This window comes from Ailuropoda melanoleuca, chromosome 15 (assembly GCF_002007445.2).
Source record: "Ailuropoda melanoleuca isolate Jingjing chromosome 15, ASM200744v2, whole genome shotgun sequence".
Taxonomy (NCBI): domain Eukaryota; kingdom Metazoa; phylum Chordata; class Mammalia; order Carnivora; family Ursidae; genus Ailuropoda; species Ailuropoda melanoleuca.
The window spans coordinates 43,877,679-43,896,081 of NC_048232.1; the positions used below are offsets into that span (position 1 = coordinate 43,877,679).

Below are 18,403 nucleotides of genomic sequence, written 5' to 3' on the forward strand. Positions count from 1 at the left end.
AGTGGGAGAGGAAGAAGCAGGCTCCCAGCGGAGGAGCCCGATGCGGGGCTCAATCCCAGAACGCCGGGATCACGCCCTGAGCCGAAGGCAGACGCTTAATGACTGAGCCACCCAGGCGCCCCTCTAAATTAGCCATTTTGTATTCAGCCATGTCTCATTTAAACTGTTGTATACGTGTTTTAGAGGGCAAACTTGAGTCTGTCCTTGGCTAGAAATTTGACATTGGGTTACAGTGATGAGGGTTAGAGGCTGTTAATTTTCCAATTCCTACAGAAGGCAAATCTTTGTTTATAACTACACTCTGTTTCAAAAGCACTTTGAAATCAACAAAATTTATTACTTGGGACAAAAGACTTCTCCCTATACCAGCATTTCCCAAAATGTGCTTGGTAATCAAGGAATTTAAGTTCAGAGGGATGGTACCAGGCTTAACTATTTAAGGAAATGGTTCTCTGGCTTAGTATGTTTGGAAAATCCATTTCTTTCCTGCATGATTTCTCAGAGGCTTCACTACATTAATGTGCATTCTGAAGTTTGCAATTTTTTTTTTTCACCCATCATCTGCCCCATGGTACAGTGATTTAGAATATAACATACACAGTAGGATGGGTATATATCTTAACTGTCCTGGAGTGACTGGGTTTTGAAGAGTTGTTGCAATATTGTTGCCTCATAAAAAGATCATTACATTTGGTCTTGTCCAGGCTTTATTTGGTGGTAATCAGTTCTGTCTTGTATGTGGACTCTGTTACATTTGCATATTTGTTTTTAAGGCGATGGTAATGGAAGGAAACCATATTCATTGCTTACACGAATATTCTTTATTAAGAATCAGGACAGGCACCTGGGCTGGCTCAGTCGGTTAAGCATCTGCCTTTAGCTCAGGTCATGATCTGGGGGTCTTGGGATTGAGCCCCGCGTCAGGCTCCCTGCTCAGTGGGAGTCTGCTTCTCCCTCTCCCTCTGTCTACACCCCCCACCCCGCCCCGCTCATGTGCACTCTCTCTCTCAAATAAATAAAATCTTTAAAAAAAAAATCAGGATTATTCTAAATTTACTAAATTCAGAGGTAGTGATGGCCCCTACCCCGTAAACTTTGTCTTAGACAATTTGTGCAAGTTCTTAATTATAGAAGAAAGTCATTGAGAAAACTTATAAATCAGCTGTGAAACATCTAGAAAAGGCTGTGGAGTAGTTCATGTGCTAAAAGTAGGATACGTTGTTTTGTGGCCAGTAGAGTATCTGCTTATTACTGATAGAATATAAAGTCTCTAATGAAGTTAAACTCTTTCCCTAAACTTCTATTTTAGGTATTGTGAGGTGGTTTGTTTTTGTTGTTGTTGTTTTTTGGCTCTTCAATCATTTTCTCTCCCCTTCCCCCCTGTAAAGTCATGAGGAAGATATAAGGGATGTCATAAAATAGACAACTGTATTGTCACTGTAGAATAAAAACCAAACTTCTTAATAAGCAGTTTCCCCTGTTGCAATGAGACAATATGCTGTGCTCATTTTTTCTGGATTTCCTAGGAAAAGGCATTTCCAATCCAGTATCAGATAGTTTTACTTTCTAAAGCTAGAGGTAACTTCTTAGAACAGCTTAAAAAACATTACAAATGCAAATTCGCTTGTGGAACAAAACACAACGTTGATTTCTTAGACTTCCAAAATACTAAGAGGCTTTTAATATTTATGCTCTGAATGTGATAATTAAGCACCAAAATCAAACGGACACTTAACCTGTGGTGGGGACTTACCATTTCTCTAAAATACTCCTTTCCATTTAGATTCATTCATGTTCATTTATCGTAATTCAGATCATAGAAAAAGCTGTTAGTTCAGGAGGTTCCGTAACTCTTGCTAAATGCTCGTTGCAGCTAGCCGGTATTACAGTAATCAGGTCAATTCTGTTTGTATCTGAGACAAAAGACTGGGTCTTTAATAAGGTTTATTATGCTGCCTTCAAATTACTTATGCCACCTAGTGTTAATGATCCTTTTTCTGCTGGGGCGAGTACCAAAAAGGACATCAAAAACATGGCATCTTCAACCACTGCTTTCGGTAGCCACAGAATCAGTCAAGCAGGGGCCTTCCTTTAACAGGTAAGGAAACTGAATGTGGGGTGGGTTTGAACTTGGGGTTCCTGCCTTTTCGTTAAAATTTTACTCCCGCATTCTGTCGTCTTTTCTCTGTCTTGTAAACCTTTACCATGTTGTTTCCTCCATAAAAGGAATTATACCTGAACTGGGAACCTGAGGAGTCTGCCCCCAGTCTAAGAGGGTAAGGGATAGGAGGGAAGATGGCCTGTGGGGAGGTCTGGGGCTCTGGTCTGTGCATAGTTAGAATTGCATGGTGGTTTCTCCCCTTGGACACTTAACTTGGTTAGTGGAGATTCAATCATACTAAACCCTCACTACAAAGTTCACTTCTGAGCACTTTGCTGCAAAATATGTACCCTGAACGTGCTCTGTATTGAATTCGGGTTTGGTTTGGATTTGGTTTAGAGATTGTTTTACTTATCTCTAAGTGATTTTAAGTTTGATAAAAATTTCTGATTTTAAAAACATTATTTCCTTAAGGAATTTACATTAAGGCTCATGAACCAGTTCAGATTTTGGTTCATGTCCCTTTGAAAATGGGTATCTTAGAAAAGTTAGGACTCAGAATGTCTGATTGAAAAATAAGGCTTGAAGGTAAATCGAGTTCTATATATGTTTTGTAGCAAACCAAAATCATTTCTGTAATATTAATACATACTTTCAAGTGTATAATAAATTACTGTTTATTTAAATAAAAATGATCCAGATATTCAAGTTATTACCAGACTTTATAAGAGATAAGAAGGCTACAAATTCTGTTTAGAATAACAAGTTAGATTCTGTGCATGTGGAATGAGCTTGGTACTGGAACAGCTAAGTGCCCACGTATCTCCCATTCTTTTGTGGTGCTCACGCATTCATCACGTACTGAGCAAGGTATAGTTTTGTTTTAGGTCCTAGAGAACTTGCAATTTAAAGAACCAAGGCAACTCACATTCCATGAACAATACAGAGCGCTTAGAAATCTGCTTAGGAGTTGCTATTTTTTGGTTTGATGTTTCCCCCCTAAGATAGGTCAACTCTCATGATAATGGAGAACAGTTGCTTCAATTGAGTACTAATGGTAAAAATTTTGTTTTCTGATAAAAAAGGTAGCTTGTGTTGTTAACGGGTAACACAATACATTTACTATGAACCTTAGGATAAATGCAAAGCATAGTAAAAACACCATATTTGACTTTATTTGTTGATACATATTTGAACACTCTTTTGTCAGTGCTGCTACTGAGCTGGAGATTGCCATAATATAGGACCTCATTTGACGAAATGACTCAACGCCCAACACAGTGTCTGGGAGAGACTGGGTTTAGTAGGTTCATGGAACTCTTTGTTCACTCACTCATTCAGTTTCTACTATGTATGGGGCTCTGAAGATAAAAAAATGAATTTTTCAAATTAATAGATCCTGGCCTCAAAGCTCACATTCTATTAGGGAAAATCACACATGAAAGTAGATCATAATACAGTTGGTAAATTCATAATAGAGGTAACCCATTTAATTTGAGTACCGAAGAGGAAAGGTCCCCAGATTGACTGGGAGGGAGAATGGAATGGGAGGGATGATGGTCAGCAAAGGCTTCCTGGAGGAGCTGACACCTGAACTGAGTTGAGGGGGTGGCAAAGAAAATGTGGTGGGTCAGAATGGTGTTCAGATACGGGACGCAGACGGCGCACTGAGTGTACAGGAACTACAAGCAAGTTGATTGTTGTTTTTTGTTTCGAGCAGACCTTCTTCCCCAGTGCTGCACGAGGACGGATTTGAAGAGGAGAAGGCCGGGCGCGGGAGACCAGTCAAGCTGCTGCAGTGGTGCCAGTGAGTCACGGTGGCCTCGACTTGACAACGTTACTAGCCATGGAGAGAGGGTCAGCCAAGGTTTATAATTCACGTCAATCTTTAATGACTGATTTCTCCTCCCTCAGCCCATATCGTCATCAAGGATGACCCTCAGTTTCTAGTTTGGTGGTGCCAGAGACCAGTACAGGGGGAAGAGCAGCTCCAGGGAGAAAAATACGTTCAATTTCAACACGAGGAGTTTGAGGTACCTGCGGGTCCATCTGGTGGATGCGTACAGTGGGAAGTTGGACTTGACTTTGCAGCTCAGGCAAAGTCAGTCAGGACTTGACTTTGCAGCTCGAGTGACACATTTGTGGGTCATCAGCACAACAGAACTGGCAGCTGAGTGCAGAAAGGAGGGGCACTTAATTGATCTGTGGTTCTGGGGCTCTGTAGATAGAACCTCGACATCCCATCAGGCCCATAGTTTTTCTTGGGCCGCTGAGACATGGTTGCCTCTTTCCGCTCCTCTTTCCTTAGAACATTTTTGAAATGAAATATTCCCAGTCCTATCATCATTTCTCCCTGTGCTGAGAATTACATATGGCACTTCCTATATCTTCACATATAGCACTCATGGCCAGGTTTTGTAGACAGTAGGTAATCAATGAATGTTCATCTTCATTGCTTATATTCATCTGGCTCTCTGTATACAAAATTTGCTCCATTTTTTTCTTGCAGGAACTTCTTTCTTGATTCTCAGCTTTTTCTTACAAATTTCTAAGACAACTTCAAGATTAAGTGTAAGTGGACAGTACTTGAAAGGTAGGTGTCTTCCATTCATCAAGATTAAATCATTCCTTTTGTTATCACCACACATGGCTTGTTGTGGTTTGAAAACAACCATTTCTCCTCTTAGGGAAGGACCGTGGCGTTTCTTTGGTCCAGGTCCCGCAGAGGGAGTTAAGAGTTGCAATAACCTGGTGTGCGTAATCCCTGATTCCAGGTGATGATGGGGCTTGTGTTTCACATTTTGCTTTATTTGACAAATATGTGAAAGATAGTCACTAAGAATAAGAACAGACCAGGCTTTGTTGCAGCTGAGTGGCTTGGCAAATCACTATACAGAGGAATCTTAGGACATGAAGGATTTGATACTGGGATAGAATCCACTTGGCCTCTGAAGGGAAGTAGAATATCCTTTTTAAGAGCACTGAAGTTCTGGGATTTTTCTGGAATAACCACCTTTGTGAGGTATGGATCGTGTCCAGGGACTGTAACCTGAGAGGAAACAAAAAACCATCATCTGAGTGATTTCAGATGTTTTGTGGTGCCAACACTAAAAACACTGAAATCCACTGCTAAAATGAGGCCTTTATAAACACACATAGCCAGCTGCCAGGCCTCCCAGGCTAGTAACGGCTTCAGGCCTGCTCACTGAATGAGTTGTCCAATGCCTGTTGTCCAAAGTTATGAAGCGAAATAAAGACAGGTCCTTCATCTGGAGATGTAAACTAGGAGAAGGCAGCCATAGACTGATTCTCTCCCCATCGTTTTTATGGAGAGCAAAGGTAAAGAGCTGACTGTTTCTCTTTGTTCCAAGTCTGTACTTAATATCCAGATTGGGTATCGAGATTTATAAGTGGAATTCTGTTCTCAATTTATTCCATTTTCCTTGCAGCTGATCTAAGTGTATAAGTTTATTGTTTCCTCAAAAGGCTTTGATTTTTACCTGGCTTTCTCCCTGAGTCTGAATCTTCAGCTAGATTAACTGATTGATTGATTTTGGTGGAAGAAATCAGGAAAAATAGACAAATGCTAAACTACAGATGAGAAGTACTTTTTTAAAAATAAATATTTGACAGAGAGAGAGAGCGAGCGCACCCATGAGCGTACCAGCCGGGAGGAAGGGGGTGGGGGAGGATGAGGGAGAAGGAGAAGTAGGCTCCTTGCTGAGCAGGAAGCCTGTCCCAGGGCTTGATCTCAGGACCCGGGGGATCACGACCTGAGCTGAAGGCAGATGCTTAACCAATTAAGCCACCCAGGCGCCCCTGAGAAATACTTTCATTATATATGGAGAAGGAAAAGAATGGGGGAAAATCATTTATATTTTAGTCATTCATTTCAGCTTCCGAAGTCTTGCCTTCGAACCTTGTCCTAGAACTAGTAGCTGACAGCAACAGGTACTGCATTAGTCTAAAAGAGGAAATGAATAATTCATAACTCTATGAAGGTGTGCCTTATTTTGGGGATTACATAAAAATAATTTAGATTCAGTACAATGACCCCCCGCCACGCACACACACTTTTTCATGGAATGGAAATATCACTGTAACAGGAAAATAAAAGGCCTTGTTAGGCAAAAATTTACAGTGAATTGAGGTCTTTCCAGTTCTAGGAGAGATTGTTAAGATTAGCAGTTGATGGGCCCCACTGCTGGGCTTTGTCGGAATAACCTATGGAACAGAGCAGCTGTGAATCCTACAGTTTTATGAACTGACAAACATGCCTTTTGTTATTTCACCTTTAGGACATAACAAAATACAAAGCCAGTTTTTACTACCGAGTAGATGACCACCTTTTCCCAGGAGTTCCTCCGTACAGAACGACTGCTGGTCACTGGCATCAGACCCACTAAGCAAAGCAGAAGAATCTTGAGAGTCTTAGAGAAAGTCGTATCAAGGAGGAAGAGGCACGATCTGGCCAGCTCAATCAGGTACTTATTCATTTAGTTCATTCACAAGTCCAAGCCTCCCTCTAGGAATAAATGATTCAAACATCTTCATAGAATTAAACCTGGTACTTTACTTGCATTGATTGGAACTCACCATCATTTCCTTATGAAAGGGCTGCAAAATATGTCTATCACTTGCTTTATATAGCGGTAAAATTTGTGGATCGAATTTTATTTATAATGAATTCTAAGAACTTGTATTCCAATCCATTTTTTAATAGCAGAAATTATGTTTCATGAAATGGGCGTTGAAATGGTATTCCATGAAGCTTGGAAGGACTTTGGCTACATCGTTTAATTATTCTTATTAATAATCAGGTTCATTCCATCTTTTATCGTAGAACATATCACAAGAAATAGATTTCGGCTTCTATTAAAAACACTGCCAGTTGGGAAAAAAGCATGATTTGTTTGGCATGTTCCTATTATTCCCACCTCTCCCACTCCCTGCCAGATGCAAGTCTGATGATGTCCTGTCCTCCTGTCCTGATTTATCTACTTTTGGGACTTTACAGACTTATTTCAGATTCCTTCTGGGTAAGTACTGCAAGTTCTAAAATGTTTTAATAATCATAATGAGGGCTGTATACTTACATTTATTACATAGGACCCAGGCAAGAGAAGAAGATAATACTCTCCAAATTTGTTGGTTCTATAAGGGCAGATATGTTTTCTGTCTTGGACTTCTACAATTACATTGGGTAATGGATTTCCATTCTGATCAAAAACTTGACCCTTTACACCTGCAAGACAAAAAGAACATTAAATGTTAACACTACATTTTATGACATATGAAAAACAATTTTTGTAGCTATTTAAGAAAAAATACGCCCAATATTTATTAGGCTGTTTGGATGATGATAATAAAGTATTTAAGAGAAGGTAAACCTTCCCAAAAAATTAATATTTGTCATATAACATTAGTTTCAGATGTACAACATAATGATTTATTTGTGAAATGGTCACAGTATATCTAGTTAACCTAATTTAAGATTTTTTGTTTAGAGTTTTTATAAATGGGTGTTAAATTTTGTTAAATGGTTTTTTCTGCATCTATTGGGATGATCATATTATCATCTTTCATTCTGTTAATGTGGTATATTATGCTGATTCTTTTTGCATATGTTGAGCCATACTTGCATATGTTATTCCCTGGAATAAATCCCACTTGATCAAGGTCCTTTTAATATATTGTTGAAGTTGGTTTGCTGATACCTTGTTGTATTTTTGCATCTATTTTCATCCGGGATATTGGCTTGTAATTTTCTTGGAATGTCACTGGTTTTGCTATCAGGGTAATGCTGGCCATGTAAAATAATTTTGAGAGCATTCTCTCCTTTTCTGTTTTTTGGAAGAGTTTGAGGACTGGTATTCTTTAAATGGCAGAATTCACCAAGGAAGCCATCTAGTCTTGGGCTTTTGTTTGAATTAGTAATCAAAAACATGCCAAAAATCTCTTACTAGGTCTGTTCAGATTTTCTGTTTTTTCATGATCCAGTCTTGGTAGGTGTATGCCTCTATGGATTTAACTATCATCTAGGTTGTCCAGTCTTTTATGATCCTTTGCATTTCTGTGGTATCAGTTGCAACATCTCTCTCATTTCTGATTTTGAGTTCTTGCTCTCTTTTTCTTAGTCTAGCTAAAGGTTTACCTTTTCAAAAAACCAGCTCTTAGTTTCATTCAATTTTTTCTACTGTCTTTTTAGTTTCTATTTCATTTATTTCTGTTCTGATCTTTGTTTCTTCCTTCTCCTAACTTTGGGCTTATTTTGTTCTTTTTTCAGTTCATTGAGGTGTAAACTTAGGTTGTTTGAGATTTTTTTAATTTTAATTCCAGTTAACAGTGTTCTATTAGACTCAGGTGTACAATATAGTGATTCAAACAATTCTATGAGATCTGTTTCTTAATGTAGGCATTTATCCCTCTGAATTTCTTAGAACTGCTTTTGCTGCATCCTATGAGTTTTGGTATGTTGTATTTTCATTTCATTCATTTCAAGATTTTCTCTTTTGACCTACTGGTTGTGCAGTAGCATGTTGTTTCATCTCTGAATATTTCTGAATTTTCCAATTTTCTTCTAGTAATTCTAGTTTCATACCACTGGGGTTGGAAAACAGTTGAAATGATTTCAGTCTTTGTAAATTTTTTTTTTTAAAGATTTTATTTATTTATTTGACAGAGACAGCCAGCGAGAGAGGGAACACAAGCAGGGGGAGTGGGAGAGGAAGAAGCAGGCTCCTAGCGGAGAAGCCTGATGTGGGGCGTGATCCCAGAATGCTGGGATCACGCCCTAAGCCAAAGGCAGACGCTTAACGACTGTGCCACCCAGGCGCCCCTGTAAATTTTTTTTTACAGTTTATTTATTTGAAAGAGCAAGAGCAAGAAAAAACACAAGCAGGGAGAGGGGCAGAAGGAGAGGGAAAAGCGTTCCCCCACTGATGTGGGGCTCAATCCCAGGACACTGGGACCATGACCTGAGCCGAAGGCAGACGCTTAACCACTTGAGCCACCCAGGCACCCCAGTTTTTGTAAATTTAAGACTCATTTTGTGGCATGACATATGATTTATCCTAGAGAATGTTGTGTGTGCACTTGGAGAAAATGTGTGATCTGCTGCTGGATGGACTGCTCTATATATGTTAAGTACCATTTTCTGTCTGGATGACCTATCCATTAATGAAAGTGAGATATTAAAGCCCCTTGCTGTGATTATATTGCTGTCTATTTTCCCCTTTAGGTCTGTTAATATTTGCTTTATATAGCTAAGTACGCCTACGTTAGATCATTTTGTTGGATTGACTCCTTTATAATTCTATAATAACCTTGTTTCTTACTAGTCTTTGTCTTAAAGTCTGTTCTAAGTGTAGCTATTCCAGCTTTCTTCTGGTTTCCATTGCATGGAATAGGTTTTCCACCTCTTCACTTTCAGTCTGTGTGTGTCCTTATATCTGAAGTGAGTCTCCTGCAGGCAACATATATAGATGGGTGTTACGGTTTTTTATTTTTACTTATTTTTTTTTTTATCCATCCAGCCACTCTGTCTTTTGATTGGAGAATTAGTCCATTACATTTAATTACTGACAGGTATGTACTTATTGCCATTTTGATAATTGCTTTCTGGCTGTTTTGTAATTCCTTTGTTCTTGTTCTCTTCCTTCATGATCTGTTGGTTTTCTATACTGGCATGCTTAGATCCCTTCATCTTTTTTAAAATGTATAGGTTTTTGCTTTGTGGTTACCTTGACACGTAAAACTGTAACAGTCTATTTTAGTTGATAATAACAAGATTGCATTCTAAACCTTTGCAGGTTTCTTCCCTCTATTTTACATCTTTTTATCTTGAATATTCATTAATTATTGTATAGTTATTTTTGCTACTTTGTCTTTTAACCTTCATAATATTTTTATAAGTGATTAACCACTACCTTTACAACATTACATTGTTCTGAATTTTATTAAAGATTTACCTTTACCAGTGAGTTTTTCTGTTACTAATTAATACCTTTCATTTCAGCCTAAAGAAGTTCCTTTAACCTTTCTTGTAAGGCTGGTCTAGTGGTGATGAGCTCCTTAACTATTTGCTTGTCTAGAAAATCCTTTCTCTCTCCTTCAATTCTGAATGACAACTTTGCAGATATTCTTGGTTGTCAGTTCTTTTCTTTCAGCACTCTGAATATATTGTGCCACTCCCTTCTGGCTTGCAAAATTTCTGCTGAAAAACTGATAATATAATGGGGATTCCCTTGTATGTAACAAGTTGTTTTTCTCTTTCCACTTTTCAGATTGTCTGTCTTTAACTTCTGACACTTTACTTGTCTTTGTGTGGGTCTGAATTCATCTTATTTGGAACTCTCTGACCCTCCTGGATCTGGAGGTCTGTTTCCTTCCCCAGGTTAGGAAACTCTTCAGCCATTATTTCTTCATATAAGTTTTCTGTCCCTTTCTCTCTCTTCTCCTTCTGGGACCCCTATAATGAGAATGTTGGTATGCTCAGTGTTGTCCCATAAGTCCCTTATGCTATCTCCACTCTATTTCATTCTTTTCTTTTTGCTGCTCTGAGTGGATTAGTTCCATTGCCCTGTCTTCAATTTCACTAATTTTTCTGCTTCATCTAGTCTGATGTTGAGTCTGTTGTATTTTTCAGTTCTATTTCTGTATCCTTCAGCTGTGTGACTTATATTTGGTAGTGTCTTGTAGTACCTCTTTGTTGAAATTCTCATTTTGTTCATGCATTGTTCTCCTGAGCTCAGAGCATGGTCATTATTTGAACTCCTTACCTCCATTTCAGTAAGGTCTTTTTTGAGGCTTTATCTTATTCTTTTGTTTGGACTATATTGCTGTTTCTTCATTTCCTTTGACTCTGTGTTGGTTTCTTTTTTTTTTTTTAAGATTTTATTTATTTATTTGACAGAGATAGAGACAGCCAGCGAGAGAGAGGGAACACAAGCATGGGGAGTGGGAGAGGAAGAAGCAGGCTCACAGCAGAGGAGCCCGATGTGGGGCTTCGATCCCAGAACGCCGGGATCACGCCCTGAGCCGAAGGCAGACGCTTAACCGCTGTGCCACCCAGGCGCCCCTCTGTGTTGGTTTCTATACGTTGGATAAAACAGCCGCGCCTTCCAGTTCTGGAGGAGTGGTCTTTTGTAGATGAACCTTATTGTTCAGCTCTGCCCTAGCTCTCGGTTGTTTCTCAAAACTTTGTGATTGTCTAAGCAGCCACTTTATTCTTAGTGGTTCCCAGTAGTTGAGATTTTGCCAAGACCTCTCAGTACCTAGATTCAGGCTGATTGATTGTATGCCAGACCCTCAGGCAGAGGCTTTTATGCAAATAAACCTCTTTCAGGGGAAGACTAGGGGATGGATGTGTCTCCCTGTTCCCTTCACACTGAGCCCTGGGGTGAGAGCCAGTTAAGAACTGTTTGCTAGTGTCCTGTTAGAGCCATGAACACAAACCCCACTGGCTACCAGAGCTAAGAGGAATCCCCTGGGTGGTAGCCCCCACAACTGGGGCACCAGATGTATGCACAGACTCCCTTTTGGGAGAGACTGGTGAGCTGGTGGGAGGGAACATGCAAACATGGTGTCTGCCAGCCTCCATCTATCTGTGGAGAGTATTTCAGTAGACCCCTAGCAGTGTGTTAAATTAGCTGCCTGCCCCTCAGGTCAAAGCTTTAAGACCAGCAAATAGGTCTTTTTCTCAGAAAAACTGGGCATCTTTCAGTTGGCTGGCTCTGCACTGGGCCCTGGCAGGCAGCCAGATGCACCTGTGTGGACCCTTTAAGCACGATTTCCCAGTTCGAGTGTCTCGTGGATGCAAGCTCTGGCTTTCAAAGCTAGGTATTTTCAGGGATGGTTTCTTGGTTGTAGCTTTTAAAAGCTGGGGTGCCAGATGTGGGGTTCAAACCTTTTGCTGCTCAGGGAGAAGCTTGGAGTTGAGTTCCTTCGGTGTGGGTTGCTGCAGGAGAGATGGGGTGTATGGCAGGATTGTGTCCCAGCCTCTCCTACTCATGGCCGTGTAGGTTTATTCTCATTCACCCGCTGTGCAGCCATGGCTCAGGTAGCTTCTGGGTTTCCTTCAGAGGAAACTGTCCCATCTGGAGCTGTAGATCCGGTGTGTCTGTGGGAGATGAGTTCAGGATCCCCCTGCACTGCCATCTCGAACCAGAACTTGGTAAGCTTGTTTTTTATGGAACTTAAAATATAGTCAAGCTAACAATCAGATTTATAGGCTAAATTTGTTGACAAATAGTCCATTTATAGCACCTGTTATCAAAATGAGAGAACATAGACCAACCTAAATCCATTGCTGTCCTTTCCAAGTTGCTTACTCAGTCACCAAACTACTACACCACTGCCCGCAGTAGCATCCACTAAATCCTAAACTAAAAAATGCCAGTGTATTTACAAAAAGTGGGGGAGGCGGTGGCACCTGGCTGGCTGAGTCAGTGGAGCCTGGGACTTTTGATCTCGGGGTTATGGGTTTGGGCTATTTAGTGTTACTCTGCCTGAGTGTAGAGATTACTTTAATTAAAAAAAAAAAGCCAGTGTATTAATTTACAGTAAGATACTTACCTATGTAAGGGACTCAGTAGTTTTGTCTCATGGTCAAACTACATGGGAAACAATTACAATCACAAGATTGCTTGGAATCATAGAATCGATTAATGGTGTCTTATTACTAATAACAGGAGTGAACATTTATTGTTAGTATATTTCAGACTCTATGGCAAATGCTTAACGTGCATGTTCTCCTTGAATCCTCCCATCAACTCTATGACGTAGGCACATTATCATACTTTTACAGGTGAGGAAACTAAGGCTTTGGATTATTAAATAACCTTAATCTCCTAGAGCTAAGTGGTACACCCTGGCTATAAATCCACACTGGTCTCCAGGGCCCACACTGAACCTGATACCATACCCCTCACCTCAAAATTTCAGGAGCACAGTTAAGAAAAAGTCATTTTAAAATGTTACATTTTACCTTCCAGTGTGTTCATTCAGTGACATATCATCTTAATGACATGAGAAGAAGCCACAAGGTAAAAATAACCCTGAACTATCTCCAGACCATTTTACTTAGTAATTATTTACTGGAGCAGAAAGATACGTGGCATATATTATAGTTCCTTCAGAAAAGTTTAAAATGAAATGTAAAAGTTTTGACACTTAGCAACAAAATCTTTGTTTCAAACATAAAGGCAAGTTGGGTCACCCAGAAGTTTCCTTAAACTTTCCTAATTCATTTCCGACCCCCCCACCGCCGCCGAGAGAAGAAATTACTAAATGCCATATTTCCTTCTTGCATATTCAACAGATAGCAGCTGTGAACCTCTACTTTCAGGTAATGTGTCCTTTTACCTCTTCTAAAAGTTTCCTTTATATTTATTCTTACTACTTGGTATGTATCCTTTTGATCTTTAGGTAGGACCCAACCATAAACATCAGTCATGACTTAGTAACCCAATTATGCATTTTTTATTCATTGGAAATCAGTGGCATTATTCTTTGCAGAGATATTCCCATCATGCCCTTCTTAGGAGGTCTTTTGACACATTAGGTAAGTACCAGTCAGGTATCAATGTAAATCCCACATCACTAAACATTCCCAAGACTCCATATCATCACCTATAAAATGGGAGTGATAATGTACTACCTTCCAGGCCTTTCCTTCCCAGACAAGGTAAGCCAGAGACATCCAGATGAGTCAAAGTCTCAGATGCATCTTAGCAAGTGGTGAAGCTAAGCCACTGAAGGCAACACCACATGACAAATATCAGTAAGAAGGTGTTTGCTCCCATCATCCCCAAGCAGAGACAGTCTTAGGTTCTCTCCATTTCCGTGTGTAGTAGGAAGACAATCAAGTCACAAGAACCACACTATGGGTTTCATTATTAAATTAGAAAAAAAAAAGCCTCTGTCTTGTCTTAAACCACAAGGGGGCAGGGTTGATGTGCTTATATATATATTTTTTCAAGTAGGTCCTGCATTCCTGATTATAGGGACAGCAGATATTCTTTATAAAACCTAGTATAAATGGACTTGTAAGCCCTCCAAATTAATAATAGTCATGCTATAATGTGTATGTTACTTAACAGTTTACAAAGTCCTTCACTGGCATTATTAGGTCAGCATGATACTCAGAGCCGACCTTAATTCAGTGCTTGGAAAATAACCTTTACAGCTAGACTGAAATTCGAACAGAGTAGTGCAGTTGTGTACGGCATATTTTTTGTTCAGCTGCACTCCCATGTTGATGGTGATGAAGGAGAAATTTTAGAATAGGCAGAGTAACACTAAAAAAATACAATAGAAAGGCTAAATTACTGTGTGCCTCAGGAGGAAAATCTAGTAGCAGAATACCAGACTAGTAAGAGAGAACCCACTAATTTTAATAAATGCTAAGATTCTGATGAAAAATGACTTAACATCCCTTATATGAAGTAGGCTGATTCCCTGTGATATATCTCAGCCCTGCAAATTCATCAATAATCTTGGTGTACCTGTGCTGTGGGGGTGCTGGAAGTTGGGGAGAGAGGTAGGGGGGAGGGGCATATATGGGGCCCAGGGAAGCTCTTATCCTTGCACTCAGCCCTGGACCCCGTGTCCTTCTGACTCTCCCCTCCATCTCTCTAGCAGGTGGAAAGCTTTGGGGTGAAACATGCAGAAAATTCCAGGAGTTGTGCAGTTAAGCAGCAGGCCTATGATGCAACCCTCCTCAACACAAACCCACACCTACTTTAGCTTGACGTGGTAGCCTAACTGCTACGCCAACTTCTGAAGCCATTCTGAATGGAGAAAAAGAACTTAAACCCTGGCAATGCAGACAGCCTTCCACACCAGGCCCACAGAGATGCAGCCTGGCTAAATAAGCTTGAACTGCACGACTCCATCGCAAGCACTGTTTCTCTGGTAGAATGGTTTTCAAAGCGTGGTCCCTGGACCAGCGGCAGCAGCATCTCCTTGGCAAAGATGCACCATTCAAGACGCACTAAATCAGACTCCGGGGCTGGGGCCTGGCAATCTGGGTTGTCACAAACCCTCCAGTGAGTCTGCGGTGCAGGTTGGAGAATGACCACTCTTGCTCTGGTCAGTCTGCCCATCTACGATAAAGGCTAGATAGCTGTCAAAAGACTAGACGGGGAAGATGGCCAGAACCAGGGAAGTCATGTGGCAGAGCTGCAGGTGTGAGGGGTTTGAAGCTATTGGTGCTGGCTAACCACCCCAGGACTGGGAAAAACGCAAAATGGCATGTCCAGGGTTCTCTGGATCTATGATGTTGTGGGACAAGTGACAGGCAAACTGGGCATTTTCTAGATGGGTGATGATTTAACAGTAAAAACTGGTTTTCCTGGGTCTTTTGTGAGATTTCCTGGTCATTCAACATGAAAAATTTGAAGTATTCTGGATTTTCCACCCCCATATTAAAGTAACATACATCACGTTCCCTTCTATGCAGTGACGGGCATTGCATTTCTCACGTGCTACAGATATTCATGCAGAGAAAAGTCTTAATCGTTAGTTCTGGTACTCAAAATGAGGCTGTACCAGGAAAACAGAGGGGTTTGCATTTTCTCAACCCAAAGATTTTGCCAGATTCTATGTTTCGTGTTAACATAAATTAATAAAAAGAATCTTACAAACCTAGGTGCACCTGTTTTATATATTCAATCAATGAGGCCTTGTTTTTGTTCCAGAAGAACGGAAGCTTCTCCTCATGAGGATATTTACAGCATGACAGCTCCAACGTAATTTCAAAACACTGGGCCCAGATGTAGTTGTAATCTTGCATTCCACCTAAACACAAATTTTCATTTTTTTAAGGTCTAAAACTGGAATGGAGTCAAGTATCCTGTACCTTGGGGACAAGTCAATCAGTTGCAAGGAAAGTACATGTAAACAGGAAAACATGAATTTGACGTATCAGCATATAAACTTAGGACTTGATATTTTATTACGCAGGCACGAACAGGCAATCCTAACTACTCCCATATGGGTACCTGGATCAGAGCAGGCCGAAGTTCAACTGTGCAGCCACTGAGGGGGAGGGTCAGTCCTTTTTTGTCAATCATACATTACAAAAAGGATTCATCAGCGTACATTTCTTCTGTAAATTACATTCTAAACTTATGATAAACTGTTTGTTTACAAACCATTCATAAATACATAATGTAAAGCCAAGTATACTCATTTACAGAATAATGGCTAAGTTTAGTAAGCATTCGCTAGGACTGGGTACCATTTGGAGCGTTTGTCACAGCAATGACTCCCCAGGTCTTACAGACGAGGAGACTATCCCAGAGGGAAGTAACACGCCAGTAATTGCAGAGCCCAGCATAGGCCTTCCAGCTCAAGGCCCGTGCTCCTGCCTGTGACACAGAGCTGCTCCGGGCATGTAAGCCGGGGGCCCGGCCGGCTCTCGGGAGAGAAGGGAATGCTGCTGCCTTCTGAGGCCACCAATGCCCATGCTCACCTCCCAGTTCTCACCTCTGGAGACCCTCTTTTCATGGGGTTATAATCCTATTTCGTATTTTCTCAGATGCAAAACTTTTCATATTTTAAAATCTCTGAATTGGGAGGGGTCTTAAATTTGATGACTGAAAAACACCATCGTCATTAGTTTGGCCAGAAACATTTTCTTTTCTTCCTTGGTGGTACAGTGTATTTTATAATCAGTGGTATCTTGGATTTGATGAAATACAGTAACTTTGAAGGAAGTACTTTCTGCCAGATTTTAATTTGTTACGCTTGATATCTGCCTAATAAAAGATGTATTCTCAATTCCATCGGGGCATTTGGGAAGTACTGAATTAGAAAAAACCTCATGGTAAGAAAATAGTCAAAATGTATCAAAATATTTAATATCTACATAGGTCTAGATTCTAGCAGGAAGAATTCCTCTGTCCTTTGTATTTACTTACCTTCTAAGTTTTGCATCTCTCGGACCTCGTTTTCACCAAGAAATTAAAAAGGAAGAGAGAAACAAACCCGAAGTTCTCTCAGGTTGGACGGCTGTCAGGCCGAATTTAAAGGGCAGGACAGGTACAAAGCGCCAGGAGCGGGGCTGCTAGGTGAGAGCGTGCAGGGCTCCGGGTCCGGATAGTGCGTTTCCGGCCAGGCGGACAAAGCCCCCGCACTGAGCAGGAGTGCTTGTTCTAAGCTCCTCATAGGAGCTGGCTCTGCCTGCTTTTCTTCTCAGGACACACCACTTACACACGGGTCCCCTTGGGGACACTCCCTGACAGCAATGTTCGCTTCCTAGCTCATCCCCACGCATCTGGATCTGCCTTGAGGGTTACAGACAGTGCCCTGAGGGACAGCTCCGCCATGCGGCAGGATGGACGCCTCCGCGGTCTGAAGAGGCAGGAGCATCCCGGGGACGACAGAGAGAAAGGCGGGGTGCTGCGCTGTCGAGCGGGCCCTGCTGCTCACAGTCATGGTCTCTGCTAATCTACCTTACCTGGAAAGCCGGCAGAGAGACACGAAGTGCCAGCCTGTGCAACAGGACGGCGCAGCCCGTGCGTCCACGGTGACGACTGGGAAAGGGGCCCATGTGCCGAGGGGCAGCCTCCAGCTTGCCGCGGGCAGGCTCCGGCCAGCCAGTCTCCAAGGTGGCAGCTTCCGCCGGGTGATGGAACCCAGTCCCTGCCCACCGTCTCCCCTCGGGCTCTCCCACCCTAGGGCCCCCCCCACAAGCACGAGTTCTCCTACATCCCTGGGCTTGCGCTTACAGGATTCCTTCTACAAGAACATCCTTCCCCCGCCCCCCATACCCTGATCCCTACATGGCAGTCTCCTTACCCCTCCCTCAACCGGCCATCCTGTTCCAAGGGCAGAAAACTAGAACCTCCCTTTCCCCCCACCTCATATCCACCTGGAAAAGTGCTTTTGTTCAGCTTGCAAAGTGGCTTTAAAAATCACCATACCTCATGTAAAAGTTCAGCCTATTTTACAAACCGGATGACCTGGCGATACCTGGATCCCTCCTATCTCACGGCCCTAGGTAGCTGGATTAGCAGCTGTCCCTGGTGGACGTGACAGAAGCGTTACATTTCTCCAGGGTCTTCTCTACTCCCTATTGTATTCTGGCTTTCTACCTCTGTGGCACACTGTACCTTTTCTAAATCGCTTATTTTTATTCTAATTACACTGCCACCACAGAGATTTACTTGCATGTTGCTCTTCCCTGTTAAGCCTGGGGGTAGGGGCTGGGTCCCGCTCCGCTCTCTTGGCACAGTTCCTGGCTCATGGTAGGTGAACACTGGGCGAGTTCCGAGCAGCTCTCGGGCAGTCACCCCC

At 41.6% G+C, this 18,403-nt stretch overlaps 1 protein-coding gene across 2 annotated transcripts in view; it reads right to left on the reverse strand.

Moving 5' to 3' along the window:
* Positions 1–3,254: 3,254 nt before the first annotated feature.
* Positions 3,255–18,403, reverse strand: part of CPM (carboxypeptidase M) — a 68,579-nt gene continuing 53,430 nt past the window's right edge. For both annotated transcript variants that reach the window (XM_034644250.1, XM_034644251.1), the window contains 3 exons: positions 15,749–15,901; positions 7,198–7,346; positions 3,255–5,150 (listed from right to left, as the gene is read on the reverse strand). In XM_034644250.1, coding sequence (XP_034500141.1) covers positions 4,908–5,150; positions 7,198–7,346; positions 15,749–15,901 — 545 coding nt within the window. In that variant the 3' untranslated portion in view covers positions 3,255–4,907. The remainder of the gene's footprint in view (positions 5,151–7,197; positions 7,347–15,748; positions 15,902–18,403) is intronic.